The 27,946-nt window shown below is 62.2% G+C and overlaps 3 protein-coding genes across 5 annotated transcripts; 2 read left to right on the top strand and 1 right to left on the bottom strand.

Annotated features, from left to right (window-relative positions):
• Positions 1-12,555, top strand: DUSP15 (dual specificity phosphatase 15). Its single transcript, XM_032705308.1, has 16 exons — positions 1-195; positions 434-844; positions 2,370-2,403; positions 4,313-4,395; positions 4,842-4,891; positions 5,509-5,583; positions 6,044-6,215; positions 6,384-6,594; positions 9,143-9,705; positions 10,010-10,199; positions 10,401-10,441; positions 10,696-10,801; positions 11,029-11,205; positions 11,288-11,689; positions 11,814-11,932; positions 12,033-12,555. Exons 2-16 carry the CDS (start codon positions 824-826, stop codon positions 12,171-12,173), a joined length of 2,385 nt encoding a protein of 794 aa, XP_032561199.1. The 5' UTR covers positions 1-195; positions 434-823; the 3' UTR covers positions 12,174-12,555.
• Positions 12,556-13,296: 741 nt separating this feature from the next.
• Positions 13,297-14,739, top strand: FOXS1 (forkhead box S1). Its single transcript, XM_032705059.1, has one exon. The coding sequence runs from the start codon at positions 13,348-13,350 to the stop codon at positions 14,686-14,688; it is 1,341 nt and encodes a 446-aa protein (XP_032560950.1). The 5' UTR covers positions 13,297-13,347; the 3' UTR covers positions 14,689-14,739.
• Positions 14,740-19,067: 4,328 nt separating this feature from the next.
• On the bottom strand, positions 19,068-26,922 carry MYLK2 (myosin light chain kinase 2). Of its 3 annotated transcripts, none has more exons than XM_032705267.1 (13): positions 26,859-26,922; positions 24,688-25,929; positions 24,116-24,639; positions 23,681-23,982; positions 22,708-22,813; positions 22,380-22,473; positions 22,109-22,218; positions 21,422-21,563; positions 21,179-21,249; positions 20,827-20,955; positions 20,354-20,506; positions 20,006-20,138; positions 19,068-19,646 (listed from the first exon to the last, which is right to left on the bottom strand). In XM_032705267.1, exons 2-13 carry the CDS (start codon positions 25,870-25,872, stop codon positions 19,566-19,568), a joined length of 3,030 nt encoding a protein of 1,009 aa, XP_032561158.1. In that variant the 5' UTR covers positions 25,873-25,929; positions 26,859-26,922; the 3' UTR covers positions 19,068-19,565. The 3 variants fall into 3 exon arrangements, with proteins under 3 accessions (XP_032561158.1, XP_032561160.1, XP_032561157.1); XM_032705269.1 differs by having other exon boundaries at positions 24,116-24,615; XM_032705266.1 differs by having other exon boundaries at positions 24,116-25,929.
• Between the last annotated feature and the right edge of the window lie 1,024 nt (positions 26,923-27,946).

Below are 27,946 nucleotides of genomic sequence, written 5' to 3'. Positions count from 1 at the left end.
CCCCGGTCCGCCCCGAGCCCCCCGGGGCACCCTCGGCCCGACCCTCCCTGAGCGCTGCGGCGGCTGGTGACGGGCAGCGGGAACCCCTCGCCCCTGGCCCCCGCTGGCACTGCCCGTCCCGCTGCCCTGCAAAGTCGCCGGGACGGTCGCGCAGCGCCCCGGGCAAGGCAGGGACTCTGCGGCACCTGCCTGCAGGTGGGCACGGGCAGGGTGGGCACGGAGCGGGCAGGGGTGGGCACGGAGCGGGCAGGACAAGGGTAGGTATGGCGCAGGCAGGGGTGGGCGCGATGCGGGCAGGGCAGGGGTAGGTATGGCGCAGGCAGGGGTGGGCACGGCGTGGGCAGGGGTGGGCATGCTGCCGGGCGCTTCGCCGCGTGGCCGCACAGACCTTCCTTGATGGAGCAGGACAAAGGTTTTGTTCTTCTCCCAACAGTGCAGCCTTGTGCGGCCGCGGGCAGCGGCGACAGGCAGCAGCCAGCGCGGCCCCGTGCTCCCACGCCACGGCGCAGGGGGGGAGTTTCTCCTCCTTTGTCTGCTCCCGGCCAGGCAGCAGCCGGTGCGCGGCAGCGGCGGAGCAGCCGGGGAAGGGCCTCGGCAGGATCCGCGGAGCACGGCGGCCGCGGTCCCCTCCGCCCCGGCACAGCCACCGGCCCGGCCCCGCCGCGCTGGCAACGAGCAGCGATCCCGGAGGAACCGAGCTCTTCATGACGGAAACCCGACCAGGGAGCGGGGACGGCAGCCGCGCCCGGGGACGGGGAGGACGGCAGCACTGGGGACAAGGACACTCGCGCCCCGTGCCCTCCCCCGGCGCCCGCGGTCGGCCATGGGGAACGGCATGAGCCAGGTAACGGGGGGCGCGGGGGCGGCTGCTCCGCCGTCCGGCCGGGGCCGGAGGTGGGAGACCCTCACCTGGCGGCTGCCCCTGCCGTGCCGAGCGGCGCTTCACCTCCCGGCACGGGATCCGGCACAGAGCTCGGCTCTCAGGCAGCTTGTTTACCTGCCAACAGAGCGGGTAAAACCGGAGGAGAAACAGACCGGGACGCTGCGCAAGGGCCCGTCCCGACCGCTGCTTAGGGGGTGTGGAGGGCAGGGGTCACAGCGAGCCCCTTCGAGGGAGGGGGGAACCTTTCCCAACAGCCGTAACCCCAAGGAACAGCTCCAAGCACACACCGGGAGCCCTGGGAGACCCCGAGCCTGGTGGTCCCACACCCCCTGCTTAGTGGGGCTGGGCTGTGCACGGGGCTTGGCGTCACTGGGCAGAGGGGCTGGGCACTATTTTATTTATGTGCTGCCCCGTTTTCTCCTGCGAGGAGTGGGTCAGCAGGGTGCTGGGGACAGACACGTGCTGTTTATTCATGGTTCAGTGCCCTGCCCTTGGGAGCTGCCCTTGCTAACTGGCTCTCTCCCACCCGCTCCTCTCAGTGCTGCAGCTGCGAGTTAAAGGCACCCAGTCGGTAGAAAATGGATCTAAAATCTTAGGAATCATAAAAAACCCCAAACCTCTTTAAGCTGTTCAACCAAGAGAAGCATTTCCAAATGTGAGCAATGGGACAAGTGTGAACCCAGCTGTGCTGATGGAAATCACCTCCACCTGCCCTGGGCACCAAACATTGCTGCAGGGAGAAGCTGGGGGAGAACCAGCTGGATACAGGATTGAACAGCCCTTCACTGCCCAGGCTGTGAGTGAGGGAGAATATAAAACAGCTCTGTGTCAGAAGGGTTGCAAGGTGTCCTGCTTCTGCATCTGCAATGCTGTTAATAGAGGCCTTGTCAAGTAATTATCCTTTCATTATGAGAAGTGGAATTTCCCAGGGGAAAATGAGCTGAAGGCACGGTGTCCAGAGCAATCTGTGCCTGGGCTGTGAGAAGTGGGCTCTCTGCAGTGCAGAGTGTGGGGTACAGGGCTGGGAGGGGGACAGCCAAATCCCCCCAAGCTTCTCTGTGCCTGTTGCTTTCCTGTCTCTCAGGTAGCAGGACTTATACAGGTCATGGGTATAGTCCAAGGCTGTACAGAGGTGTATGCAACTTGCTGAGCTCAGGTAATAAACCCCAACGGTGGATTTATTGATGATAAACAAGAAGAGCAATAAAAAACTCCGTGTCTGACTGCCAGCACCCATGAGGGTGCAGCATCAGATGGTTGCAGGTGCCAGGGTTACATCCAGCCCCGTGTCCTGGATGCCAGGGCAGCATCAGCCCTGGGAATGCACCAGCACCAGTCCTGCCCTGGGGCTGGTGATGGTCACCTCAAACACCAGAACTTTGGCTCCTCCAGCCAAGGTTGCTGTTTCCCAGAGGGGGTCCCAGCACACTGGGTACCTCAGCACAAGGTCACTACTCACGCTGCCACTTCCCCTTGTGTTCCACAGATCCTTCCTGGCCTCTACCTTGGGAACTTTGTCGGTAAGCGGAACCCAGATGCTGCAGAGATGTCCTCCAGCTGGGGAGTGGGGCTTGCTTGAGTTGGTGTCTCCCTGCAAACTCTGCCTGACACCCTGCCTGCTCCCACTGCCCTGCCTGCTCCTGCTGCCCCTGCCTGTGCCCACCACGCGCTCTGCTCTGCCACCTGGTTTGGGGTGGCAGCAGTGGATTGGAGGCATCGTGGGGAATGCAAAGCAGAGACCCTCTGTATGGTTTCCTGATTTAAAGGCTGCCCTGAGCTCTTCGGACACACAGAGTGAAGGGGCCAAAGTGGAGGGAAATGGATCCTGTGCTGGGAGCAGAGGAGCTGGTGGTGCCACACCAGTGCAAAGAAGCAGGACTAGGGCACCTCGGGGTGATGCTCCCCAGTTTCACAGCTATAGGAGGCAGGAGGGAGCTGCCCACCCTCAGGAGGGAATTTCTCCCAGAGGCAGAATCACCCCTTCTCACACCAAGTTACTGTTTTAAGGGGTTTTCATTACCAGGGAACAATTCATGACCAAGGCTTGGCATCTGCCATGAAAAACCAGCATTTATTAGTACTTCCACCTCCCTCATGGGTCCTTTGGCAGCTTGATTCCTTGATTTCCCAGTAAGCTCTGGGAAAGTTTAAAACCACTGGTGTGAATTGCTAAGGAAATGTCACTGGAATGGCAGCCCTGTACTCCCTGCACCCCATGGAGCACCTTGGGGTGGGCTGGGGGGGGCTGTGGCTTGCTGGGAGCAGAGGGACAAGGGTACCCAGCTCCCAAGTTCATCATGGGGGTTCCTGTGAGCAGCTCTGCTGTGGGGTCTTGGTCTGATGCTATCTGAGCATCGCTTTGCCAAGCAATCCAGAGTGACAACAAAATTCCAGGCCTGTAACCTTAAGCTCACAGAGGTGTTTTTTCTAACTGGAACTTTTCCAGCCCCTGTAAGCCTTGATTCCACCATCACTACTTGCCATCACTGCCTCCCAAGGAAGATGGGAAGATGGTGGGTGCTGTGTGAGTCCCCACAAGGGTCCCCACGTCCCTCCCCACATGCACAGCACAGCTCCCCCACAGAGCATCTCCCTTGAGACTCACTCCTATTAAAATTCACATCATGCTGTTAGCACATCACAGTCTGGATTCCTGAGCCAAGGTTTTACACCACGTGAAAGTTCAGAAACCCAAAGGAATGAGATGGGCAAATGTTCCTCCTCCTCTCCCGCCACTCTTGCAGCATCATGGCATGAAAGGGAGACACTTGGAAGTTGCCTGGGAAGATGAGCATGCTCCCCTCTCAGCACAACTGTTGTGCTGCACCAGAGACCAGGATCATGGCCAGGGTGCTGAAGGGTTACTGAGGGGCAGGGCATATTCCCCCCAGACAGCTGAGGACACCCCACTTCTGTCCTTATGGCTGCAGAGAGGATGCACCAGAGCACTGCGAGTCACTGCTCATGTGTTTTCTACAGAAAACCAAGAGTTGATATGAATTGCTGCAGCTCCACTTCCATAATTCACAAGACAAAGCAGATCCCTCAGGCTGCAGCAAGTGCCACTGCCGGGTGTGTCTGCCCAGGGAGGTGCAGGCAGGGCACGAGTCTCCTCCCAAACTGGGGACAAGTACAGGCAGGAGGGACACTGCCACAGAGTGTTTCTCTGCAGGTGTGAATGCTTCCCCCAGCATGAGCAGCGAGGGCAAGTGCCTTTACAGGGAGAGGTCTGTGGTTTGGGATCATGGGGTTTGCATTCCAGATTTCCATGTTTGCCCATGTCTGTGCTGCTGCACGTGGGGGTGGGATGTAGTTGATCTGCTGCAGAAAGGCTCTGAGTGCTGTCTGGCTGCAGGAGCACGGTGGGTGCACTGTGGGAAGAGAAGGGTAAGAAATGAATACATGTTGGTATCTAATTTTATCCTTCAGATGCCAAAGACTTGGAGCAGCTAAGCCGGAACAAGATCACCCACATTGTTTCGATCCATGAATCCCCCCAGCCCTTGCTGAAGGTAGGATCCTGCACCTGATACCACCGTGTAGATCCCTGCAGCTCCTTCCATGCTGCATCTTCCTTCCCTCTCTGAGCATCGCATGGCATGTACACCTCTCCATGGTCACTGGAGAGGACAGCTGGACAGCTGGACAGCCCCCTCGGCATGGGAAACTGGCTTGTGACTATAACCCAGCCTTGAACACTGACAGGAAACAATTTCCAGCTTTCCAGCCTCATCTTGTTTCCCATCCCCTCCCACGAGTTGCCAGTGTCCCCCTGCCCTCCCCTTCACCCAAGGGAGAGTGTGGCCCCATCCCCACGTAGGGGGATGCTGTGCAGGGGGAGTGAAACTCCACAGGCAGCTCTGGGTGAGGAGCAAAGGTGCTGCCAGCCCAGCTGTGAGCATATATGACACCCTGACTACAGTGCCTGAGCTTTTCCTCTTCCTGTTGTATCTTCCAGGATATTACCTACCTCCGCATCCCCCTGCCTGACACCCCTGAGGCCAACATGTGAGTACCCCAGGAGGCCAAGGAATGTTCAAGGGCTGGGGTCTGCAGGGCAACCAGGGATGAGGGCTCACAGCACCCCAAGCCCTTGAGGTGCTGCCTCCAGCTCCTCAAGCATAGCGACCCACAGGCTAAAGGTGTGATGCTGCAGTGCTGGGGACCACCCCTGGACCCCAACAGTTCAGTGACCACTGTGAATGGCTCCAAGCCCTGTGGTGAGGCAATGGGCAGTCCCTCTGCAGCACCCATGGACAGGAGCAGCAAGCACCCTCCTGGTTGTTGCCTGGAGGGGGAAGAGCAGGTAAAGGGTAAGGAGCCAGCCAAGGCTGCTGGAGTGGCTGAAGGTGTGAGCAGCCAACATCCCACTGCCCCAGCAGGAGTCACATGAGTCACAGGGCAGCCCCGTCCCCAGCACAGTGTCCCCTGCTGCGTTCCCAGCATGGCATGAGCTGGCAGATCCACCTTCCCTTGGGAATCAACAGCACTGAGCTGCTCAGGTCTCAGCAGTGGCTGGCAGAGCCCCTAAAGCAACTCAAACACACAGGGCTGCTCTGCCTGTGGCCAAAAATCCTGTTCCACCCCTGAAGTTCTTATTCTGTCTGGTTTATTTTTCCTGCTAGCAAGAGGCACTTCAAGGAATGCATCAGTTTTATCCACCAGTGTCGCCTGCATGGAGGGAACTGCCTCGTCCACTGGTAATGCTTCTTCCCCCATGCCTGCTGCTGTGTTTCCTCAGCTCAGCAGAGATCCAGCCCCTCACTTGGGCTGCAAACCCCTGATCAGAGCCAGCCTGTGCCAGAGGGCTCCGTGCCCACAGATCCACCCAGGATCCACCCTCGTCTGCAGCTTGTGACTCAAATCCAGTGGGATGCAGGCAGTCCTGGAGCCAGGGCAGTTTCTTGCTGCAGCTGAGCATGTGGGATGAGCGAGGTTTGGGGCAGGCAGCCAGGCAGCGGCCACTGCTCCCATTCCCTGGGGAGGAGTGGGTATTTATAGGCACTGATGGCCAGGACCTTGGAAGGGCTCAGACCTCTGGGAGAGCAAGTCCTTGGAAAAGAGGAACTGCAATAACTGAGGCACAGGGGTGGAGGAAGAGGGGAGTGTGGGTTCAGGGTGTGCCACCAACCCAAGCCGTTCTGCACTTTCCCTCGCCAGCCTCGCTGGCATCTCCCGCAGTACCACCGTGGTCGTTGCGTACGTCATGGTCGTCACGGAGCTGAGCTGCCAGGAGGTGCTGGATGCCATCAGAACCATCCGGCCCGTCGCCAACCCCAACCCTGGCTTCAGGCAGCAGCTGTCTGAGTTTGGTGGCAGCGCAGCCCGCAAGGTGGGACCGGCCTCTGCCACCTGTGCTCTGCTCTGCTGAGCCTGCCATGGGCCTCAGAGCAAGGACAGGTCCTGAGGGGACTCCGTTTCTTCCCCGCTCCCTTTTCTGGCAGGCTTGGACCTGCCCTTGGAAACTGGCACCTTATTTTGCTTCTCACTCCTTCCCCAGGTCCGCAGGCACCTGAAGCAGAGGTATGGGACATCCCCTTTCAATGATGAGGAAGAAATAAAGGCCTTGCTGCCAGCAGGGAGAGAAGGAACATCCAGGACAGAGGGAGCTCAGCAAGGACTGGTCCCAAGAGCCAGAGACATCAGAAGCACAAGTCCCTTCCTGCTGCGGGTGAAGAGGACGTTCTCCTGCATCCCAGCCTGTCTGAAGTGACCCCAGCCAAGGGAGAGCAGCGAGAATCACCCAACAGCCTGGGAGAGATGAAGGACACAACGCAGTGGGATGAGGAGCGCTGGGCAGGGACCTGCACCAAGTCCATCTCCTTCTTCTCTTCTGGGCTGGGAGCATGCCACCCTCTGTGTGGGTGGGATTCATGGGCACTGCTGGACTTTGCAGCACATGCTGGGCTCATCCTCTTTGCATCTGGCATGCTGGGGACGCGGGTCTCTGCCCCCAAGTCACTGCAGGCTCGGGCCAGAACACAGAGGGGGTCTCTCCTGCCACAGGCCAGCACCCAGGTGTTGCCAGCAGCAGCTTTAGCACTTGGGTACCCACTGCACAGGCCTCAGGGTGCACAGGGTGCAGGAGAGCTGGCTCTCCCCTCAGAGCAGTTTTCCCACCAGCAGCACAAGCTCCCAGCACCCAGGGGGCTGCGGAGCAGGGACACACCGGTGTGTCAGCAGGTAATGCCACCACACTGGCTCCTAGGCGAGGGTCCGGCTCCAACCTGGCCAAGCACAAGCCCTGAGCAAGCACTGTAGCTTTAGGAATCCATTGCACCCCATTCCTGCCCATTCCAGGGCACAATCTGCAACAGGTGGGAACCAAGCGTTTAACCTGGCCAGACCTCACTAGAGCCTTAAGCCATTTTGCTTAAAGACTTTCTATGTCCCTGAGTAATAAACGCCCCTTCTCTGCAGTCTGACTCCCCTGTGGTGGCTGGGTTGGAACAGGGATGCTGAGGAGGAAGGTCCTGGTGTGGGGTCCCCCTCTCCTCCCAGCTCCTGCCAGGCTGCTATTCCAATTCCCTCACTTCCAGGCCAGGGCTCTCTGGCACCCTTTGGCCCTCCAGCACCCAGCAGGGTGGTAGCCCTGCACCCCAGGACCACACACCTGGGATGGATGTGTGCCTCATGCACAGCTGCACCCTCCCATGCCAAGGTGTTTACACGCAGGGATTCCCCTGTTCCCACTGTAAGCCACACAAGGCTGTGGCCCCTCCAGCCCAGCTCAGCAGCGCAGCAAAATGTATTTATTTTGGCAGATCTGGTTTGCACAACTTGGAAAACCCCGGGCGAGGGCAGGGTTAGCCATGAGTTAATGTTTGACTCCTTTTTGAAGCTCATTTCTGCTTGAAAAGTTTAAGGGTTAAGCAGCCTCACCTTCCCCGCGCAGGGAGCAGCACAGTGGGGAATCCGGTGTGGAATCCGGCTGCTGATCCTCCTCGCTGATGCCCGGGTAATTAGATCCCCCGGGTCCCGCGTCACCACGCGGCTGTCACAGCACATGAAATCCCCGGCCGATAAAGCTTATCCCAGGGGGCCGGGGCTGGCAAAAGAGCCGGCGGCTGCGATTATCTCCCGGCCTTGAATGTAATCTGTGCAAGCCACTGAGAGGCTGTGCAATGACCCCTTGCCATTGCTCCACTTCCCAAGGCAGAAAGGGGACGTGTGGGTTCTCTGGCCGTCAGTCCCAGGCCCTTTTCCCGGAATGTGGCCCCCGGGCACGCCCAGCAGAGAGGTGCAGGGGCTGCCTGGGCTTTGCTCTGCATCAGAGGGGCCCCGGACAGGCTCAGTAAGGAGAGAAAACCCCTGCCTGTGTGGCTGGGCCATACACCCGCCGTGGCCCCATGTGCCCTCTGTGCCACGTGGCCATGTCCCATCCCCACGTCCTTTTGGAAAGCCCGAGCCGGGGCGCTCTGCTGCTAATTATTCATTTGGAGACTTTGCAGCCCCAGCAGCTCTCAGGAGCCTCGTTTCTCCTCCCTGCGAGAGGTGAATTTCTCTGACTCAGAGCTGGAAAAGGGACCTGAGGGGCTGCAAAAGGTGGCCTGGGGGGCTGCAGCAGGGCAGAGGAGCTGGGTTTTGCTGTACAGTGACATGGGGCTCTGCAGCAGTGATGGAGGAGCCAAGACTAGTGTCACTCCAGGGTGGTCCAGTGACCCAGCCCGTGCCCCGCTGGGGGCCAGCGGGGAGCTGGTGCAGGATGAGTCAGGCTTCCTCCCCGGCCCCGGCAGCCCTTGGTGCAGCTCATCCGCCCTTCCCACCCTGTTCCTGTTCCACTCAGGGCACAGAGCCCCGCGAGACAGACGTTAGCAGAGACAGATAAGAACAGAGGAGAGATCTGAGAGATGGGAACATGTGACTGCTCACACCACCCTGGAAACCCCGTGCTGTTCCCACAGCTCCCCACACCCGCGGGATGACCTGCTGGTCCCGGCGAGGACACAGTCCCTGGGTCTGGGAGGTGTTTGGATCCTCAAAGCAGGAGGATGGGGGAGCAGGGTCCCTTGCCCTCTTTGGGGAGCAAGTGAGAGTCCTAAAAGTCTAAGGAAAGGCACTCGAGAGGGGTACAGGGGAGTTCCACGTGCTTTCTAGTGCCCTATCCTCTCTCTCATGGATGCAATGTGCCTGTCCCCTCCTCTGTGGGTGCAGGGTGCCTGTGTTGAGAAATACACCTAGTGCGAGTATCTAGGTATGTAAACTACAAGTGCGAGCTGCACATTGTGTTCTGGGTGACAGGAAAAGGCTGAGCCTTAGGCAACAGCAGGGAATGGGCGCCCACCCCTTCCCTCCACCTGCGGCACAGGCTGGGCTGGAGGCTGATCACCCAGGACTCTGCAGGAACCAATGAGCAACAGAAAGAGCCTAAAATCTCCATTGGTGTACATGGGTGCACTGACTGCGAGGGCATGAAACCCCGGGGATACCTTTGTTGGGGGTCCCTCCCGGAGTCCCACCGCTGTACTGCTCAATTACTGCACCACTTGTTCCTGAACTCGGATGTCAGACACCGCTGCGGGAAACCTGAGGCAAAGGAAAAATTTAAGAACCGTCCCCTCTGTCGTGGAGCAGCCAGAGCCGGCAGCGTGGGCCGGGAAAAGGAAAGTGAAAGCCGGAGCCGCTTTCGGTTTCGCCGCCGGGCCGCGATGGCGGAGCCGGGGGCGCCCATGCGGCTGAAGGAGTGGCTGATCGCGCAGATCGACAGCGGCCGGTACCCGGGGCTGCGCTGGGAGAACCGGCACCGGACGCTCTTCCGCATCCCCTGGAAGCACGCGGCCAAACAGGATTACCGGCAGCAGCAGGACGCTGCACTCTTCAAGGTACCCCGGGCTCCCCGCGATCGCCACCTGGCCCTGGGAGCGCCCCCGGGACTCGCTCCCCGGGGCTCCGTGCGCACCCCCGGAGCTCATCATTGCCTGGGGCTCCCCGCTGCTCAGCTCCGTGTGCTCCCCTGGGACCCCACAGCACCCAGCTCCCCACAGCCCCCCAGGACACATAGCCCCTGTTCCCCACGGTCCCCCCCAGCCCTGGTGCATTCGTACCCCGGAGGGCCCCCTGGGGCAGTGGAGCGGGGGGCCAGCGTGTGGGCAGCCCCCGCAGCACAGGGCACCCTCTGTCCCTCAGGCTTGGGCCATCTACAAAGGGAAGTACCAGGAAGGGACGGACAAGGCTGATCCCTCCACCTGGAAGACTCGTCTCCGCTGTGCCCTCAACAAGAGCACCGACTTCCAGGAGGTGCCTGAGCGGAGCCAGCTGGATATCTCTGAGCCTTACAAGGTGTACCAGATCGTGACTGACAGAGCCTGTGATGCAGGTACGTCCCTGTTGTCCCTCCTCTTGTGCCAGATGTGGGGTTGCTGCCTGCACCATGACTGTACGAGCCCCGTGTCCTGCAGACATCACCCTTCCCTCCTACTCCTCTTCCTCTCTGGGTGTCCTGGGCAACCAGCTGTCTTCCCTGGGGCTGTTCCTGCTGTTTGCCAGGGGCTCATCGGTTTTTCCTTGCTCTCTGCAGAGGACAGTAACACACAGTCCCCAGGCAGTGAGGACCAGCAGGTGAGCTCACCCAGTGCCATCCGGGCAGGGGAGAAGGTGGGACCCCCAAAACTCCCCCCGTCTGTCAGCTGCTCTCCTGGCTGCACACTGCCCGTGTCTGTCCCATGGGGCATTGCTGAGAGTCCCTTTTACCATGCAGCTGCCAGACTCTGGCAGGGGATCTGCTGGTACATGGGGTCCATGGCAGAGGCAGGAGCCAGCTCAGGGACCCCTGCTGCCAGCTCAGCCCTCACTGAAGCCACTCCTACCCCCAGGGCAGCACTGCAGGGAGTCCAAAGAAGGAGGAAAGCCAGAAAGACACACTAGAGACAGACCATGGATCTCCACAGCCCCTGCTCTCTGCTCATCCAACTGAGAGAGGTGAGGAGGGTCCCCGTTGATGGGATGGGGCTGGGGGCAGGGAGCACACACTTCCCAGCAGGAGAGATCCTGCTCTCCTGCTCTGTGCAGGCAACACCTGTGGGGATGAAGACAGGGGCTGGGGACTCCCTTCTGGCCCCAGCAAAGCCACTTAATCAGGTACTCAGGGGCTCTTATGAAGCCCAGTAATGAGCAAACACAGTGCAAAGGACCCTGCTGCCCACCAGGCCAGGAGACCACCTGGGAGTCCTCGAGGACAACTGCCCACATCCCTTTACCCCCTCATCTCTGCCCTGGTCCAGGGTACCTCGTGAGGGGAGTCTTCTACGGCTGGAACCCAACCCATGGCCAGTTCCTCCCCAGACCCCAGTCCTACCTCCCTGTGGAAGATGTCAACAACTCAGGTAGGAGCCACACTGGTGGGCAGTGCCTTGGGTGGCCCCCACAGCCCGGGCTGCCCACGGGCTGACTCTCCCCTTGCCCCAGATTGCTGGCTCCACATCCGCCTCTACTACTGCGACGTGCTGGTGAAGGAGGTGACCACCCGCACGGCCGAGGGCTGTCGCATCACCAGCCGGGCCGTGCCGGCCGACAGCGAGCGCCTCTACGGCCCCTCCTGCATGGAGCAGATCGAGTTCCCCCCGCCGCAGGCACTCAGCGGCCACGGCCACGGCCACGCGGCCGCCATGGCCAACGTGCTGGAGCGGCTCCTGCCCCACCTGGAGCGCGGGGTGCTGCTGTGGGTAGCGCCCGAGGGGGTCTTCATGAAGCGCCAGTGCCAGGGCAGGGTGTACTGGAACGGGCCACTGGCCCCACACAGGAACTGGCCTAACAAGCTGGAGAGGGAGAGGACCTACAAGCTGCTGGACACACAGCAGTACCTGCAGCGTAAGTCCCACCCGCCACCCCAGGAGACCCCGATCCCCTTGGGAAACAGGGCAGGTCCTGCCCTGGCATGGCTGCTCGAGGCCGTGGGGACCCCCTGTCCCCTGACAGGGTTGGTGTCTTGCAGAGCTGCGGGAGTACCTGAGCAACGGGCAGCTCATGCCACAGTACCAGATCCACCTGTGCTTCGGGGAGGAATACCCCACCAGAGCTGGGCACCCCCTCCAGAAGCTCATCATGGCCCACGTGAGTACACACCGGGGCTGGTGACCCTGAGCCAGGCACCAGGACCGTTGCAGTGGGGGATACAGACCTGTGCCTATTCCATCCCTCTGTGCCTCTGCAGGTGGAGCCGGTGTTCGCACGGGAGCTCTTCCATCACGCCCAGCGCTTGAGGCCAACGCTGCTCCACAACTCCCCCCAGCCCTGTGCCCCTGGCACCTCCAGCCATGTTATTCATGTTCTCAAACAGCTCTGCCAGCCCTGAGCTGGGCAGGAGAGGAGAGCTCAGTCACCATAAAGTCTCAGAGCAGGAGGCTCTGAGCCCCACGGCCTTACTCCAGCTGCGTGTCCTGAGGCAGAGTGCACAGGGTGCTCAGCGTGAGGAACCAGATGCAGGCAGGTTCTGGCCAGGGTGGGCGGGCACTGCTGCCCTCGTGAGTGCTGTATTTATTGCCCAGGAGGTCCCCAGGTGGGATTTGCTGTGTGCCTGTTCAGCCAGTCGGGGCAGAGCCGACTCCATCCTTGCACCGCCCGGACTTGCCATTTGTGAAACTTAGAAATAAAGGTTGTGTTTTGCTACCAGTGTCAGGGGCTGGCTCTGGTGTGGGGGACTGGTGCCAGTATGAGGGGAGCACAGGTAGCTGGGGAAGCCAAGTCTGCATAGTGTGGGCAAAGCCAACTCAGCCCCAGCCACAAGGGAACAGCCCTGTTCATGTGGTGGCTCCAGACCCATCCTGCCCCTCATGCGAGCACCTTGGCAGGGCTGAAGGCAGCAGCGAGGTGCCCGTTAGCTGCTCTACTGAACTGGCAACATGGGAGCCTGTCCCAAAGGCACTCCCTGCCTGTGCCTCAGTTTCCCCTGGTGAGTGGAGTGAGTGGGTTCCTGAGGGCCATTCTGCACCCTGAGGGTTGGGAATGGTGCAGGGACCTGGCACAGCACAGGATCTGGCACAAAGCCCAGGCTGAGAGCAGGGGCTGAGGCACTGGGGTAGGCAGGGGGCAGATGGGCATCTGAGGGCAGGCAGCACCCTCAGCTCTGCCAGCATCCCCCCACTGAGCCCTGCTCCAGGCCCAGCTGGAGCCCGGCGGTGCACTGTGAGCAGGGCAGGATGAGAAACAGGTCGTGGGAACCTTCCGTGGGAAAAGGGGCTGGGGGAGCCGGGGGCTGTGCCCGCCTCTACCCTGGGGAGGCTGCGGCTGTGCCAGCCCCAGGGCCACTGGCTGCCGGCCGCAGGTCTTGGCGGCGCATCCGTCCGTCTGTCCACAGGGACCAGTGCTGGACGGCGGAGCCCCGCTCCGCCCTGGGCGGCCCCTCAGAGGAGGGGCCCGCCGCCCCCTCGCCGGCCGGCGAGTTTTAACGGGCCGTGCTGGGGCCGTGCGGCAGAGCGGGATCAGCGGGATCGGCGGCAGGGCTGGAACGGCAGCGCCTGGCCGGGAGGATGCAGCCGGACCTCCCCGTCAGCGACGCGGTGCTGCGCAGCCCACCAGCCCCCGAGCCAGTCAGTGGCCCCTTCCCCAGCACCGAGGCCACCAAGCCACCCTACAGCTACATTGCCCTCATCACCATGGCCATCCAGAGCGCGCCCGAGCAGCGCATCACCCTCAGTGGCATCTACCGCTACATCATGGGCCGCTTCACCTTCTACCGCGAGAACAAGCAGGGCTGGCAGAACAGCATCCGCCACAACCTGTCCCTCAACGAGTGCTTCGTCAAGGTGCCCCGCGATGACAAGAAGCCAGGCAAGGGCAACTACTGGACCCTGGACCCGGACTGCTACAACATGTTTGAGAATGGCAGCTTCTTGCGGCGCCGCCGGCGCTTCACCAGGAAGAGGGGCCTCCGGGATGCCCCAGGCACTGAGGGGGATGAGGGGCGTGGGAAGACCCCCAGGCAACGGGCAAGGGGGCTGCCTGCTGCCCTGCTGTCTGAGGAGGGGAAGGCAGAGGGAGGCTACAAGTCACCAGCAGCCACGGGGCGCCTGCCGAGCCCTGCCACACCGTCCGAGGGTACCGGGGTGCCGGGGTGCTCTGAGCCCTCTGCCCGGCGTCAGCCACCCAAGGCCACGCAGCCTTGCCTGTACCTGCCGGACACGCCACAGCCCAAGGGGCCATTCTTTGCACCCCCCGAGAGCCGCCCACCCAAGGAGACTGTCTTCGGGGGGCTCCCGGCAGCACTGCAACTGCCCCGTCCAGGTCAGTACCCGCTGCCCGGCGAGCACCCGGCCCAGCACCCTGCCCTGCTGCCCGCCCTGCTGCCCACCCAGCACAGGGACCCCCCGCAGGACTCGCCGGCCACACCAGGCACCCCCCCAGGGCAGCTGGAGGGTGAGGAGCCAGCTGCCCCCGGGCTGGGGACGGGCCAGCCATTTGGGCAGGTACCACCTGCATTCCCTGGCACTCTCCTGGGCACAGGCAAACCCCCTCCATCCTGCTTCTTGGAGGGAGAGGGCTATGTGCAGCCCTCCCTGCCCGTGTTCGGCTCCTTCGGCCGGCCGGGGCCCGAGGTGCTGGGCAGCAGCTACCAGTGCCGGGTGCAGGCGCTGAGCTTCTGCATGAAGGAGCGGCCGTGCGGCACAGCGCTGGAGCATCTCCTGGCTACAGCCCCCCCGGCCCCTGCCACCCCCCGCCAGCCACCCTTTGGGGCCGTGGGGCCACGGGCAGGCGAGCAGAAGGAGCCGTGGGGGACGGGGGCTGCGATCCCACTGCAGGGGGGTAACGGCTACCCCCTGGGACTGCCCCCCTGCCTCTACCGGACACCCGGCATGTTCTTCTTCGAGTGAGGGACTCCCCACCCTGGTACATGCCAGCACCCAATAAAACACATTCCCCAATGCTGCCTTTGTGGTCTCTGTGCCCCGCTCGAGGTGGGCAGTGGGCAGGGGCAAGCTGGGGACCCTCTGCCTCAGCCCAGGCGCTGGCTGGGGGACACATATCCCCAAGGCCACCCAGCACACCCCCCGTCCCTGCTGGCCCCTCCACTGGCTGGACAGTGAGGCCATGGGGACACAGGGCATGGCCTGGTCAGGGCACCTACATCCAGGTCGTGTGTCCTTGGGAGACACTGGGGAAAAGGTCCTGACACAATCTGGGGCCAGGAGCCCCTGAAGCCCCATCCCCTGGTAGCATGAAGGAACCTTGTCCCTGGGGGTAAGGGGGTTCTGCTGCAACAGAAGTTATTCCTCAATGGAGCCTCGCTATCACTTCCCCATGCCTGGCACCCTTCCAGGTGGCTGGCTTCACCCCAGGTGCCACACACAGCACAAGTGGCACCAGCCCCACTGTGAGGCCCCGCTCATGTACCAGTGTGACTCTAGAGAGATGCCAGGGAGACTCTGGGGGTTGTGGCACATTGTGGGGGCTCTGCTGTGGGGGGTCAGGGTTTCCTCCCCTCTCTCTCCCTGCTTCTGGCTGAGCCAGTGCCTGGCTGGGATCCCAACTAGTCCCTGCAGACCTCAAGGCCAGGACACCCCCAGAGATGGGCTGTGCCAGGGGCTGCAGCTCTGGTGGGAACGACCAGGAAAGTGGATTCCTCTGACCTGAATCACGCCGGGCGGCTGCCAGTGAGGAGGTACCAACTGAGTCACTGCTGTTGACACCGGGCTGGGCACAGGGACCTGCCCCTGTGAGTCAGGCTGTGGGACAAAAGCATGGGCAGGGGTCCCCATACAGCCCCAGGATGGGACCTGGCCACCAGCCCCTTCCCACACGCTGCTGGAACATCCAAGTCAGCAGCTCTGCAGCACTGGAGCGAAGCCAGAGTGATGCTGGCAAAGTGAGGGGCTGTACTTGTGCACTCCTTCCAGGTTGGGACAGGGAGCTCCCCAGGAGCAGCAATGCCTGGACCCCACAGCACAGCCACCCTCAGGATGTAGGGCTGACAAGAGCTCTCCATGCTGCTGTGGGGAGCAGATTTGTGGCAGAGTTCCCCCGGCCCCCCAAGGCTGGTGGGACCCCGGCTTGGCCAATCTTAAGGGTCTCCGTGGGGGCCATGCTGGCACGGAGGCACAACACTGCCGTCACTCGGGGACTGGGAGCACCGCGGCCGCGTCAGCCCTGTTATCAGCCCCCAGACGGCTGCTGCTGGGCCGTGGCTGTGTCCCAGCCCCGGGCAGGGCAGAGGGGGGGGCCGCCCTTCGTCATCGAGGACGGCCACTCAACCCTGGGCCTCTCTTTTCTCCCTTTTATTTTTTTTCCTACCCAGTGGAAAACAATATTTGAGCGGCTACATCATGCTGGCGTCTCTGGAGCGGCCGGCGGCAAGCGCGGCTGACCTCAGCCCCCTCCTTTGCGCGGTCCCCGGGGGCGCGGGAGGAAGCGAACGCCGCAGCCGTGCCCAGGGGCCGTCTGGTTCCCACGCAGCGTGGCCGGGCCCATCGCCCGCCCCGGCTGGGAACACACAGCCCCGGCCTCACGCGGTGCCCAGGACGGGGTGCCTGTGCTGGGAGCAGTGTGGTGCATCCCACTGCCCACCCCGGACTGGGGGATGGGGACCCCCGTTCCTCACAGCCTGCACCGCCCGGGCGTGCAGATCAGAGCCATGTGCTCTCCCGGTGCTCCCCTTCCCCACGCCCACCCTGACTCCTGCTCATGGACCTGCTGCTCCCCCAGCTCTGCCTCCTCCCTGGCTCGCTCCTGGCTCGCAGTGGGTGGCCTGGCCCTCTGCCCGCTCGCCCGCTCCCATCCTGGGCTGTGCCGTGGCCAGGACTGCGCTGCACCCAGTCACGGGGAGAACCTGCTGCTGCTGCTGCTGCTGCCAGGTGCCAGTGCCGAGGACTGCCCACTCCCCCTCCCTCCCCGTGCTGCCTGCAGGGCCCCTTGTTTCTGCTGGCAGTGTGGGTGCCACAGGGGTGGGGTAGAGGCCCACATGGGGAATGTGTGCTGCTCCAGGCTCTGGGGATGGATGCTGTGGACACACACGTGCACACCCAGACTGTGCTGTGCATTCATAGAGTGACAAGGACCCCATGCAGGAGGGATGGAACTGGCTGCCATGGCCTGTGCTGGACCAGGAGCAGCCCTGTCTCTGTGTCCCTTGGCCCTGGCAGGGCCAATCCACTCCCCAGAGTTTTGGGTCCTTACGAACTGTCCTACCTTTCAGCTGGGAGCAGGGGATGGGATCACATCTACTTCCATGGGTGTCAGAACTGTGGCCCCACTCATCCCACCTCAATGGGTGTCCCTGTGTGGTCCCATGATAGGAAAGAAGGGGCTGGAGCTGCCAAACTGGGCTGTGGGGTAGAGTCACTCACCCTGGGATGTGCTGGTGCCTGCGCATCCCTGTGCTGCAGACGTGCACACGCAGGGCTCTGTGCAGGAACTGATCCCCCAGAGCAGCTTGGGGTGCCAGGAGTGTCCAGGGCTGACGGTCCATCTGGGAACCCCACGGCCACCCTGCAGCAGGGCCCTGCAGGCCCTGTGACCAGCCAGGGCCAGGGCCGGGACCGGGCGACGCGCAGCTCCTGGGGCCAGACAGGAAGGAGACGTCACCGCCGCAGAGCGTAACTCAAACCAGATGGGGCTGCGCTGGCGTCCAGGCCTGCGGGGTGGTCACCGACAGGAACCGGTCAAAGGCTGCCGGCAGGAAGCGGCTGGGAGGGACGCCCGCAGTGGGAGCCGGAGTCCGGGCTCTGGCAGCCTTAACCACTTCAGGGCCAGCCACAGACCCCCTGGGCAGAGGGGCACCAGCACCCACCAGCCCTTGCCTGGGCATCCCACCCCATGTGGGCAGATGCTGAAGCTGTGAGGACATCTCTGACTGATGACTGACTATCCATCCACCTGTCCACCCATCCATCCATTTCCCCTTCTCCCAGCACAGCTCAGGGCTGGGGAGTGCAGAGACCAGAACCCCTTGGCTCTGTGCCTGCACAACCCTGCCTGGGATGTACCAGGTGGTTCCCATTCCCACCGTACCCTCTCCACACCCTCTACCCCATGGATGCTGCTTCCCATCCTCATCTCACTTATCCTGTGGCTGCAGGGCCCCTGCGGGTGGGAGTGGGGTATCCTCAGCCCCCAGAACGGCAGGTGTGGGCTGTGGGCAGACCTGTACATTTATTTACAAGAAGGGAAGCGCCGAGCAGGGCTCCATCGTGGGGCAGGGTCCTGCCAGCTGTGGCCTCTGCCCGATGGGGACAAGCCTGAAGCCCCTTCCCCTGCTGCAGCCAGTGGGGCTGGGGGGCTGTTGTCTCCCTGTGTCTCTCCCCACGGTTTTTCCAGCAGGCACAGAGGACACAGGTGGCCCCAGAGCAAACACACAGCCCTTGCTTTGGTGAGCTCAGCTGTGGTGAAAGCCAAAACTGAGGCACCTCTTGCCAGCCCCCCATCCACTCCCGCCGTGGCCCAAGGCTGGATTCTGCAAATCCCAGGGGATGCCCATCCTCTGGGAGCACCGGGGGAGCCCTGAGGGGTGCAGGCAGAGGGGACGGGGGTCAGGGTGAGGCGGGGGAGCAGGGGCAGCACCCCTGTCCCCCATCCCGGCAGGTCCCGGGGAGCCCCCGCCCGCGGCGGGGGGAGCTGGCGGCCGCAGCCGGAGCGGCGGAGCGGTTCCGGTGTGTTGGTGGTCGGGTGAGCGGCGCTGGCCGGAGCGGGGAGCGCGGGCCAGCTGCTCTGCATTAGCCCGCCTCGCTCATCGCGATCTGGCGGGGACGGGTGAAGCAGAGGTTGTGTTTTTCCCCCGCTGGCAGAGTCGAAGGGCAGGGAGGGCAGGAGGAACACAAAGCCTCCTTCTTCTCTCGCTAGCTCCCAGCTGGGGACGCCTCTGGAAGTGTGCTTGCTGCTTCCTCCCTTCCTGTGCGAGCAGCAGCTCAGGGCCAGCTCCGCTCCCACATGCCCAGCCGGCCAGGGAGGAGGTGCTTCAGCCTTGGCTCCGGTGCCAAGGCACCAGGGTGAGGATCCACGGTTCCCTCCAGCGTCATTGCCGAGCCACAGAGCTGGGAAGGGAGGTCAGGCAGCACGGGGGCCAGCGGCAGTGAAGGCAGGGCAGGGCTGCAGCATTTACAGGCAGAGAGGGCACGTTTTGGGTCCAAGAGCAGCAAGTACCAGGTGGCCGAGGCAGAGGGATCACACCGGAATGACCTTCCTCCTCCAAGGGCACGGGAAGGAAGCGTGAGCAGAGCAGAGACGCTGAGGGTCAGGCATCACACAGCCAGGCCAGGGGTGAGATCAGAAACCTCCTCTCCAGAGCAGCCTCACAGTCCGAGGACATATCAATGGGGCCATTGGCTCGATGGGAACGGCGTAGGCTGGAGCCTCAGGAGCCCCAGAGGTCCTGAGCCTGAGCCCTCAGCAGAGGGTCCTGAGTTCAGAAATGCCGCCCGGAGTGGGACAAGCTCGGCAGAGCTGCTGCAGGTGAGGATCCCAGCGGGGTCCAGGCCCCCAAGCAGTCCCACAGCTGCTGGATGCCAGGCAGGGGCAGCCCCAGGGATGCAGCAGAGCAGCCTCGTGGTGGCAGTGGCACAGAGCAGAGGTGTGATGTGGGCATCAGAGCAGCATCCGGCACAGCACGGGCAGGGAGGGCGCAGTGCAGCTCCAGCTCCTGGCCCCTCAGTGGGCAGCTGGGACCCCAGAGAGGTTCTGCTGCTGTCCAAAAGCAAGACTGATGTGGGACTCTCTCAAACGCTTCCTCTCTGGCCTCGACCCCCCTGGGAGCCCCAGCTCAGACACCCAGCGCCGTCAGGGACCCTGAGCTGGTGATCTTCCTGAAGCGGTTGGCAGCACACACCCCGATGAAGTTTTTCTGTAAAAGGGAAGAGGAAAGGTGCTCATCCTATTGCGAAGGCTGTGGCCCTGGAGGCTGAGCCAGACCCCGTTCTGGGGCCTGACACCACTCCTGCCCCTAAAAGCAGGTCTTGGGATCCACTCAGGAGAGACCACCACAAAGGGATCTATGCTTGGTTCGGGGTCTCACCTCGTGGGCACCCACACAAGCACTCTGGAGCTGGGAAGCCCTCCCTCCAGGCTGCCAGCAGCACAGCAAGACAGAGCCACTCTCCATGTGCCAGATGCCATCCACCAGGACAGACAGAGGCTGGCAGCCCCTCTACCATCCCCCTCAGAAGGTGTTGACCCTCATCCCCATTTCTGCCCCCTCTGCACCTTCCAGCGCCGTCGCATGACATATTTCTTGAGCAGCACCTGGGACTTGAGGCGCCGGTTGCAGCGTTTGGCCTTTTCTGCCAGATTTTTGAGCCAGGGGTGCTGCAGGCACTGGTCAGCGCTCATCCGGGCACTGAGGGTGAGAGGAGCCATGTCATCCCTGCTCGAGCCCCCCCCCCCCCCTTCAACCCCCCCTTTCTCCAGCTTCCCCGGAGCCCCAAAAATCCAGAGGGAGGAAAAACCTGCAGGGAGGAACCAGCCAAAAGGCTGCAGAAGCAGTGCATGGTACCCAGGGCAGCTCTGGGGATGCCCACCCTAGGACCCCAGTGGCCACTGCCAAGTTCACACCTTTTATCCTTGATGATGAGGTTTGAGACAAAATCCTTGGCCTCATCGGAGACGCTCTCAAAGGTCTCCTCATCGAAGTACCAGTTGGCAGCCAGGACGTTGTTGAGAGTTTCAGTGTCGTCATCACCCAAGAAGGGGGAGAGGCCACTGAGCCTGGAGGTGCAGGAGGGTGAGAAGCTGGGTGCTTTCAGGCTTCAGCACCTTCCAGACTCCCAGAATGGAGCCGGTCTGGCCCGGGCTGCCCCAGGGAGGTCATGTGGGGCTGTTGGCACTGTCTTGTGCTCCTGCCTGCAGCCAGGCTGAGCCTCTTCCTACCCTCCCACAACCCCATCTGCCATTCTCCCTATCCAGCACCCCCACCTGCCCACCAAGCAGCTGAGTGCTTGGGGACAGCTCTGCACCCCAGGCAGCTCTGTCCCAGCACCCCGGCCACCCAGTCCAGCCCTGGCAGCCCCCACCCAGCCCTGACGTACAGCATGTAGGTGATGACCCCCATGCTCCACATGTCTGTGGTGTAGGAGACCTGCTCGTAGTTGACCACCTCAGGGGAGAGGAATTCAGGGGTGCCAAAGTTCACCTTCAATTTCTCATTAGGGTTGTACCTGCAGCCGGGGGGGGGAAAGTCAGCAGGAGGGGGACAGGCTGCTCCCTCAAACCACTGTTCCTCTCCAGCAGATGTTGCCCTCCCCAACCCTCCCATGCCAGCCAGGGAGAGCTGTGGTCAAAGCAATGGCCTAGGGTGTGTCCTGGGGCTCCCGGTACCCCAAGGGCACAGGGAGAGGTGTGGGACAGGAGGAGGGAGGGAGCTGAGGGGGAAAATCTCACCTTCGAGCCAGCCCAAAGTCGATGATCTTCACCATGTGTCCGGTGGCAGAGACACAGAGGATGTTCTCAGGCTGTGGGAACAGGGTGACCATTGTCCCCCCACCAAGAGGGGACATCCCCACTGCACAGGTCCTGTGGCTGACCCGCACCAGAGCGATGCTGACCCACAGGCATCCCTCCCACAGCTGGCCGGTGTCCTGCTGTCCCCCCGGCCCCTGTCACCGTCACCACCCAGCCCTGCACCTTGAGGTCGAGGTGGAGGACGTGCATGTGGTGCATGAAGCGGATGCCCTCGCAGATCTGCCGGACGAACACCATGCAGTCCACCTCCGTCAGGTGGTAGTCGTCGTCGATGATCCGCTCGAAGAGCTCACCACCCTCCACGCTGTGTGGGGAAGGATCATGAGGTCACCTTAGGGGGGCTCTCTGCCCCCAAACTGTCCTCCTGCAGAGCCCCCTGTCCCCCCCCGGGACCCTGACCCAGCCCCACCATGGAGATGCTGAGCAGAGCCACAGTGGGATGTGTGCGTGCTGGGGTTGGACACCCCCAAGGCAGGCACGGGGGGGTTACCCCAGGACACCTCAGCTGCCCTGCGGTTTGTAGAGTAGAACAGCCCCAGCACAGCTTCAGCCTCCTTGGGGCAAGTGGGCAGAGGAAAAGGAGCTGTGCCAGAAGGACCTGGCTCATCTCCAACCTCAACCCAACTATGATGGAGGGAGATGCTGTCCCGGCCGGGCAGAGTCCGAGCCTGTCTCTCAGCCTGGAGCAGGGAGGTGCCCAAGAAGGGATGGGCAAGGAGAGGATATTCCTTGGGGCCAACCTTCTGCTTGGTCAGGGGCTGGCACATCTGCTCTAACTCTGATGCATCCCCCATAATGGTGCCCCTCAGCCAGGCATCAGGTCTCATGGGACACTGCCCCAGCACTCACAATTCCATGAAGAGGATGATCTCCCGGGGTGTCTCGATGGCGTCGTAGAGCTGGATGAGGTTGTGGTGGTTCAGCTGGTTCATCACGTCGATCTCCAGCAGCACCATCTCCTGTGGAAGGAGCCCCATGGTGGTGTGGGGTGTCAGCCCTGGCAGTGCCACCAGGACAGGCTGTCACAGCACCAGGGGCACACAGGGCACAACGCTGCCAGCCCCCACCTCGGCCATGCCACCATGGCCAGGAGGAACCCCCTGCCCAGCATCTTTAAGACCTTGTCCTTGGGTCCCTGCTTCCGGATCACTTTGGCTGCCAACTTGAGCCCCGTCTCCTTCTCCGTGCACGTGTGGACTTCACCAAACTTGCCCCTGGGGAGGGAGAGAGGGAGAGGTGCCCACACCATTGGCCACCCAGGGTTCTGGGGACCCCAGTGCTGGGTTCTGCCCAGTGCTCCCCTCTGCACCCATCCTGCCCCATGTACCCACCCCACCACAACCAGAGGAGTCCCATCAACCCAGAGCTAGTGCCCAAGGCTGGAGGGCAACCTGGGGCAGTGCCGGGGGAAACTGGGCATCCTTCCCCCTTCTGGGGCCCCTCCTTACCCGCCCAGGATGTCCTTGGAGTTGAGGCTGAACTGGGAGCTGACGCTGCCAGAGTGCAGGGTGACAGTGCGATGCTCGAAGGGCGCTGGTGGTGGAGGGACATCGTCTGTCCAGAGAGGAGGGATGGGATGAGAAGGGAGTCTGCTGTCCTGGAGACCCCACTGCTGAGCACCCCAGGGTGCCCTGGTGTGGAGTGAAGGCAGACACCCAGCCAAGCCCGTGGGTGCAGAATGGAGCTGGGTAGAGTGCTGGGCTGCAAACCAGGGGCTCCTGGCTGGGGCTGCACTGGGGACAGAGCATCCCCCAAAGGGTCCCTTGCTACTACCCACAGCATGGCCCTGCTGCATGGCACCCACCCTGCTCTATGGCACTCACCCCACCACATGGTACCCATCCTGCTCTGTGGCACCCACCCTACTCCATGGCAACCACTCCCACCATCCCACATGTCACGTTTGCCCTCTCCAGGCCACTCTGCTGCCTGCCACCCGCTCTAGGCTGCTCGTCCTCCACATCACCACCTCCTGCTCGCCCTCCTAAGACAGACTCCACACACAGGGCACCCCATGCACTCATTCCTGAGCCCCCCTTTCCCAGGCGAGTCCAGGAGCTGGCCTCACAGGGATCCCACCAAGCACTCACTGCCCCCAAGCCCTGCCATCCCCACAAGGACAGTGGTGCAGACGCAGGGACACGCTGTGCCCTGCACTGACCAGAAGGTCACTGTCACTCCCCAGGCTCCTCTTCTTCACAGTCAGTGTGGCTGGACAGCCCGGGAGGGGACACGACACATTTAGCCCTGTTTACAGTGAAAGGGGAGCTCGAAGGCCACCAGGCAGGTGACAAGCCAAGGGCAGGAGCTGGCAGCATGGAGGGCCGTGCAGAGAGCAGGCAGGGCCATGGGGTCCCCCGTCTGTCATCCCACAGAGGGTCCAGGGGGGCAAGGACAAGGCAGGCAACCTCATGTCCTTACCCAGTATTTCAAAAGGGTCTTCCTTCCCAAAATCAGGGGTGAGGTAGGGGCTGGGGGGCGGCTTTCCCTCTGTCGAGGGTGGTTGCCTTTCAGGTCCAGGTTGCTCCACAACCCCAGAGGGATCCGGGGGCTGCCCTGTGGCACTGGGCAATGTCCTCTCCTGGGGGGTGCCATGGGGCTGCAGCTCCTCCATGGCTGGCGGGGCAGGGCCAGGCTCTGTCAGACCCTCTTTTGGCTCCAACGCCGTGGTTTCCTCTGGAATCGTCTCCATCTCTGCCACCTCTGCCCAGGGCTGCTCCTCCCTGGAAGCAGGAGAGGGAGGTGAGCAGAGCCCAGCCAGCAGCCCCCGAGCCCCGCACCCACCTCTGCCTGGAGGGACCCATGGCTCCCTGGAGCAGCGAGGGGGATCCTCCCATCCCAGGAGGGTGTGGGTACCTGTGGCAAGCGGCCGGGCAGCTCAGGCTCTGCAGCAGAGCCGGGCGGGGGGGCTCAGGGACCTTTGGTGGCTGTTTCTCCGTCCCCTTTGGTTCTTCCTCCCCTTCACCCTGAGCCTTCACAGTAACCATGGCTGCTGACTCTGTGGGCTCCTCAGCCCCATCTCCAGCCTCTGCTGCAGCTGCAGGGGCCTCCACCTCAGCAGCTTTCTTCCCTCCATCCCGAGCCTTTGCAGCCACTGGGACCTTCTCCTTTGCAGGATCTTTCCCTTCATCCTCAGCCTTTGATGCAACTGTGTTTTTTTCTACCTTTGCAGTTTTCTTCCCTCCATCCTGCACCTTCACTGCTGCCGGGGCTTTCTCCTTTGCAGGCTCTTTTTTACCTCCACCTTGAGCCATTTTAGCAGCTGAATTTTTTTCTGTCTTTGCTGCTGCCTTGTCTCCGTCCTGAGCCATGGCACCATCTGGGGCTTTCTCCTTTGCAGGAATTATGGCTTTCTCCTTCACTGGAGCTGGGGCTTTCTCCTTCTCAGGAGCTGGAGCTTTCTCCTTCTCAGGAGCTGGAGCTTTCTCCTTCTCAGGAGCTGGAGCCTTGTCCTTTGTGGGAGCTGGAGTCTTGTCCTTCACAGGCTCTTCTTTGCCTCCATCTGGAGTCTTTTTTACTGCTGGGGCTTTTTCTGCCTTTATCACTTTATTCTCCCCACACTGAGCCTTTGCAGAAGCTGGAGCCTTCTCTTTCACAGATGCTGTAATTTTCTCCTTTGGAGCCTTGTTATCAGCTGGGGCTTGCTCTGCCTTTGCAGCTTGCTTCCCTCCATTTGAAGATTTAGCAGTGGCTGGGACCTGCTCCTTTGCAACTGCTGTGGTTTCCTCATTTGCGAGCTCTCCTTTGCCTCCATCCTGAGTCTGAGCTGCAGCCAAGGCTGTCTCCTCTGTGGATTTTGCCTTCCCTCCTTCAGAGTTTGCTGCAGCTGGAACCTTCTTCTCTGTGGGCTCTGCTTTCCCACCACCCTCAGGCCCTGAGCCCCCAGGGGCTTGCTCTTTCCTGAGCTTGTCCTTTTCTCCATCCTGAGCCTCAGTTACAGCCGGGCCCTTTACCTCCATGGATGCTGCCTGCCCTCCTTCGGGCTCTCCCAGAGCTGGAGCCTTCTCCTCCCTGGGCTCATCCTTTTCTCTATCCTTCTCCTTGGCAGCAGCTGGAGCCTTTTCTCCTTTGAGCTCCCCTGCAGCTGGAGTTTTCTTCTTCCCAGGCTCATCCTTCTCACCCTTCCCCCTGTCCTGAGCCTTGGCAGCAGCTGGAGCCTTCCCCTCTATGGGTGCTGTCTTCTCTCCTTTAGGTTCTTCTACAGCTGGAGTTTTTGTCTTCCCAGGCTCATCCTTCTTCTCCTTCTCTACTCCCTGGGCCTCGGTGGCAGCCAGGACCTTCTCCCCCACGGATGCTGCCTGTTCTCCATTGTGCTGCGCAGTCGGAGCCTCCTCTCCTGGCACTGCTTCCCGTCCATCCCGGGGCTCTGGAGCAGGCAGGGCTGTCCCCTGCTCAGGTTCTGATTTCCCTTCTCCAGCCTCTCCTGCCGCCTTCTCCTGTCCAGGGTCATCTGTCCCTCTGTCCTGCGCCGTGGTGGCAGCCGGCACCGTCCCCCCTTGGGGCTGAGCAGCCGGGGGGGCGGCGGGGGCTGTGCTGCCCTCTGCTTCAGGGGGGGCCGTGCTACCAGTCCCCCCCCCGGTGTCGGCACCATCCACCCCACCGCCCTGCTCCATGGGGGCTCTCCGGGCAGGAGGCGGCTGCCCTGCGGTGCTCCCGGTTCGGAGAGGCTCCTGCGGGAGAGAAAGCAGCAGCTGAGGGTTCCCCAGACCCGACTCCCCGCAGAGGGGCACGGACCTGCTTCTGCAAGGATGAGCTGCTGCCACCCAGCCGGGAACCGTGTCCCCACTGCCCGGCCGGCGGCTCCCGGGCTGGTGGCACAGAGCCAGGAGCCCCACGTGGCCACCAGTCCCGGCACCGTCCCATTGTGCCCCGATATCTGCCCCGCGGTGACTGATCGATGGCCTGACACCGGCACCTGTCACCGGGTGCCTGGGGCCCCTGATGTGCGAACAGCCAGCGCGGCGCAGCCAGGGTGACAATTTAAGGCCATATCCCACCGTGGCGGGGCAGGAGACGGCGGCTCCGGTCCCAGGCTGGCGGGTGAGGAGCAGGAGAGGTGAGCATTCCCAGCACGGCCCCAGCACTGCTGGCCCCCAAACCACACAGCCACGCAGGCAAAGCCCATCTGCTCAGGGGCTATGTGGGCCCCCAGACCCAGCAGCCACCAGCACTGCTCATCCCCCTGCCCTGGGGTAACCAGGTCCCCCAAGGGGACCTGTTGGTGCCCATGTATCTGTGTGGGGCTCCAGCCCAACACCTGATCCCCAAATCTCCGCTCTGCCCTGGGCTTCACTGCCCTTCCCTGCCCGGTCACCTCCCCTCACCTTGTCCTAAAACACCCACTCTGTGCAGCCATCCAGATGCCAGGACAGCCCAGCCCCAGAATAAACCCACCAGCAACCATCCCAGTAACAGGGAAGTTGCTTGCTAGTCTTACTGGAGCAGTCCCTGGGAGAGCATTCCTACGTCCCACAGCTGAGCATGGGGAGCCCGTGGGGTCGAAGGTGTTCCTCTCAAGCCTGGGGGCTTCACTATCCCCCGGACTCCCCACCACCATACCCCAAGTGAGCAGCCACAGAGACCCCCCCAGCCCCTTTACCTGGGTCGTGGTGCAGCGGGCAGTCAGAGGGGCAGCATCTGCACTGTGGCAGCGCCGGAGGGAGCAGCCTCTTCTATCCCGGGTGTAACGGAGCTGGATTAGTGCGGGCAGAGGAGGATCCTTTACAGCAGCAGGAGCCGTCCCGCTTCGCCTTTCCCAGCACCTGTTGCTGCTGGAGCCCGTTCAAAGGACACGCCACTCTCGCCTGTCCCTCGTGGGCTGGGGACACGCAGACACAGGGCAGGGGATGGGGACGGACCTCCCTCCTGCCCCAGCACAGCACCACAGGGAGGGCTGGCACTGGACACAGTGGCAGCCCAAAACCATCCTGTGAGTGTGGCCTGGGCAATCTGGACAGGGGCAAAGGTGGCCAAGGTCTTCCAAGGTGCTCACAGGTAGCACAAGGCAGCCACAGGCCAACCTATGGGGGTGGTGGCTGCAAGCAGCTGGTGATGGTGCTGGTCCTCTGTGCTCACCTTGCCTGCAGCACCTCTCAGGAGGATGTGACCCTGGCCAGGCAGGGGAAAGGACAGTGCTGCTGCTCCACATTGCCAAATCCCAGCTCCCAGTGAGCCAGCAGCATCTATGAACCATGGGCTGGGATCAGGCTTTGCCAGAGGAGCTGTGGTTCATACGTGGCATTGAGAGTGACACAAGTCAGGATGGAGTCATGACTGTCCCCATGTCCCAAAGGCGCTACTGTCCCATCTGTCCCTGCCCTGGCCTCAGGCATCCACCATTGCCACCTTGATACAAGAGCAACACTTGCTCAGGGGGATGCAGCCAGAGGCTCCTGAGCAGATATGGTGCTCTCCCGGTCCAGCCTTCACAGCTTGGATTTGTTGCTTTACTGAGCCCAGCTCCTTTCCCAAAATCCAGGACAGGACCTGGAATGTGATGAGGACCAGCAGGGATGATGGAAGAGCAGGTGCACAGCTCCAACCCACAGTGCTGATGCAGTCGTGTACATGCAGAGGTTGGAGCATCACCACACCCACAGCTCTCGGGGGCTGTGACACCCACACTGCCCATTCCCGTGGTGAACATGAGTCCCCCCACCTCAGCCTCCACAGGGCACACTGTCAGGA

The sequence above is a fragment of the Chiroxiphia lanceolata genome, chromosome 17 (genome assembly GCF_009829145.1).
Source record: "Chiroxiphia lanceolata isolate bChiLan1 chromosome 17, bChiLan1.pri, whole genome shotgun sequence".
Taxonomy (NCBI): Eukaryota; Metazoa; Chordata; class Aves; order Passeriformes; family Pipridae; genus Chiroxiphia; species Chiroxiphia lanceolata.
This window is presented reverse-complemented; position numbering and strand designations above follow the sequence as displayed.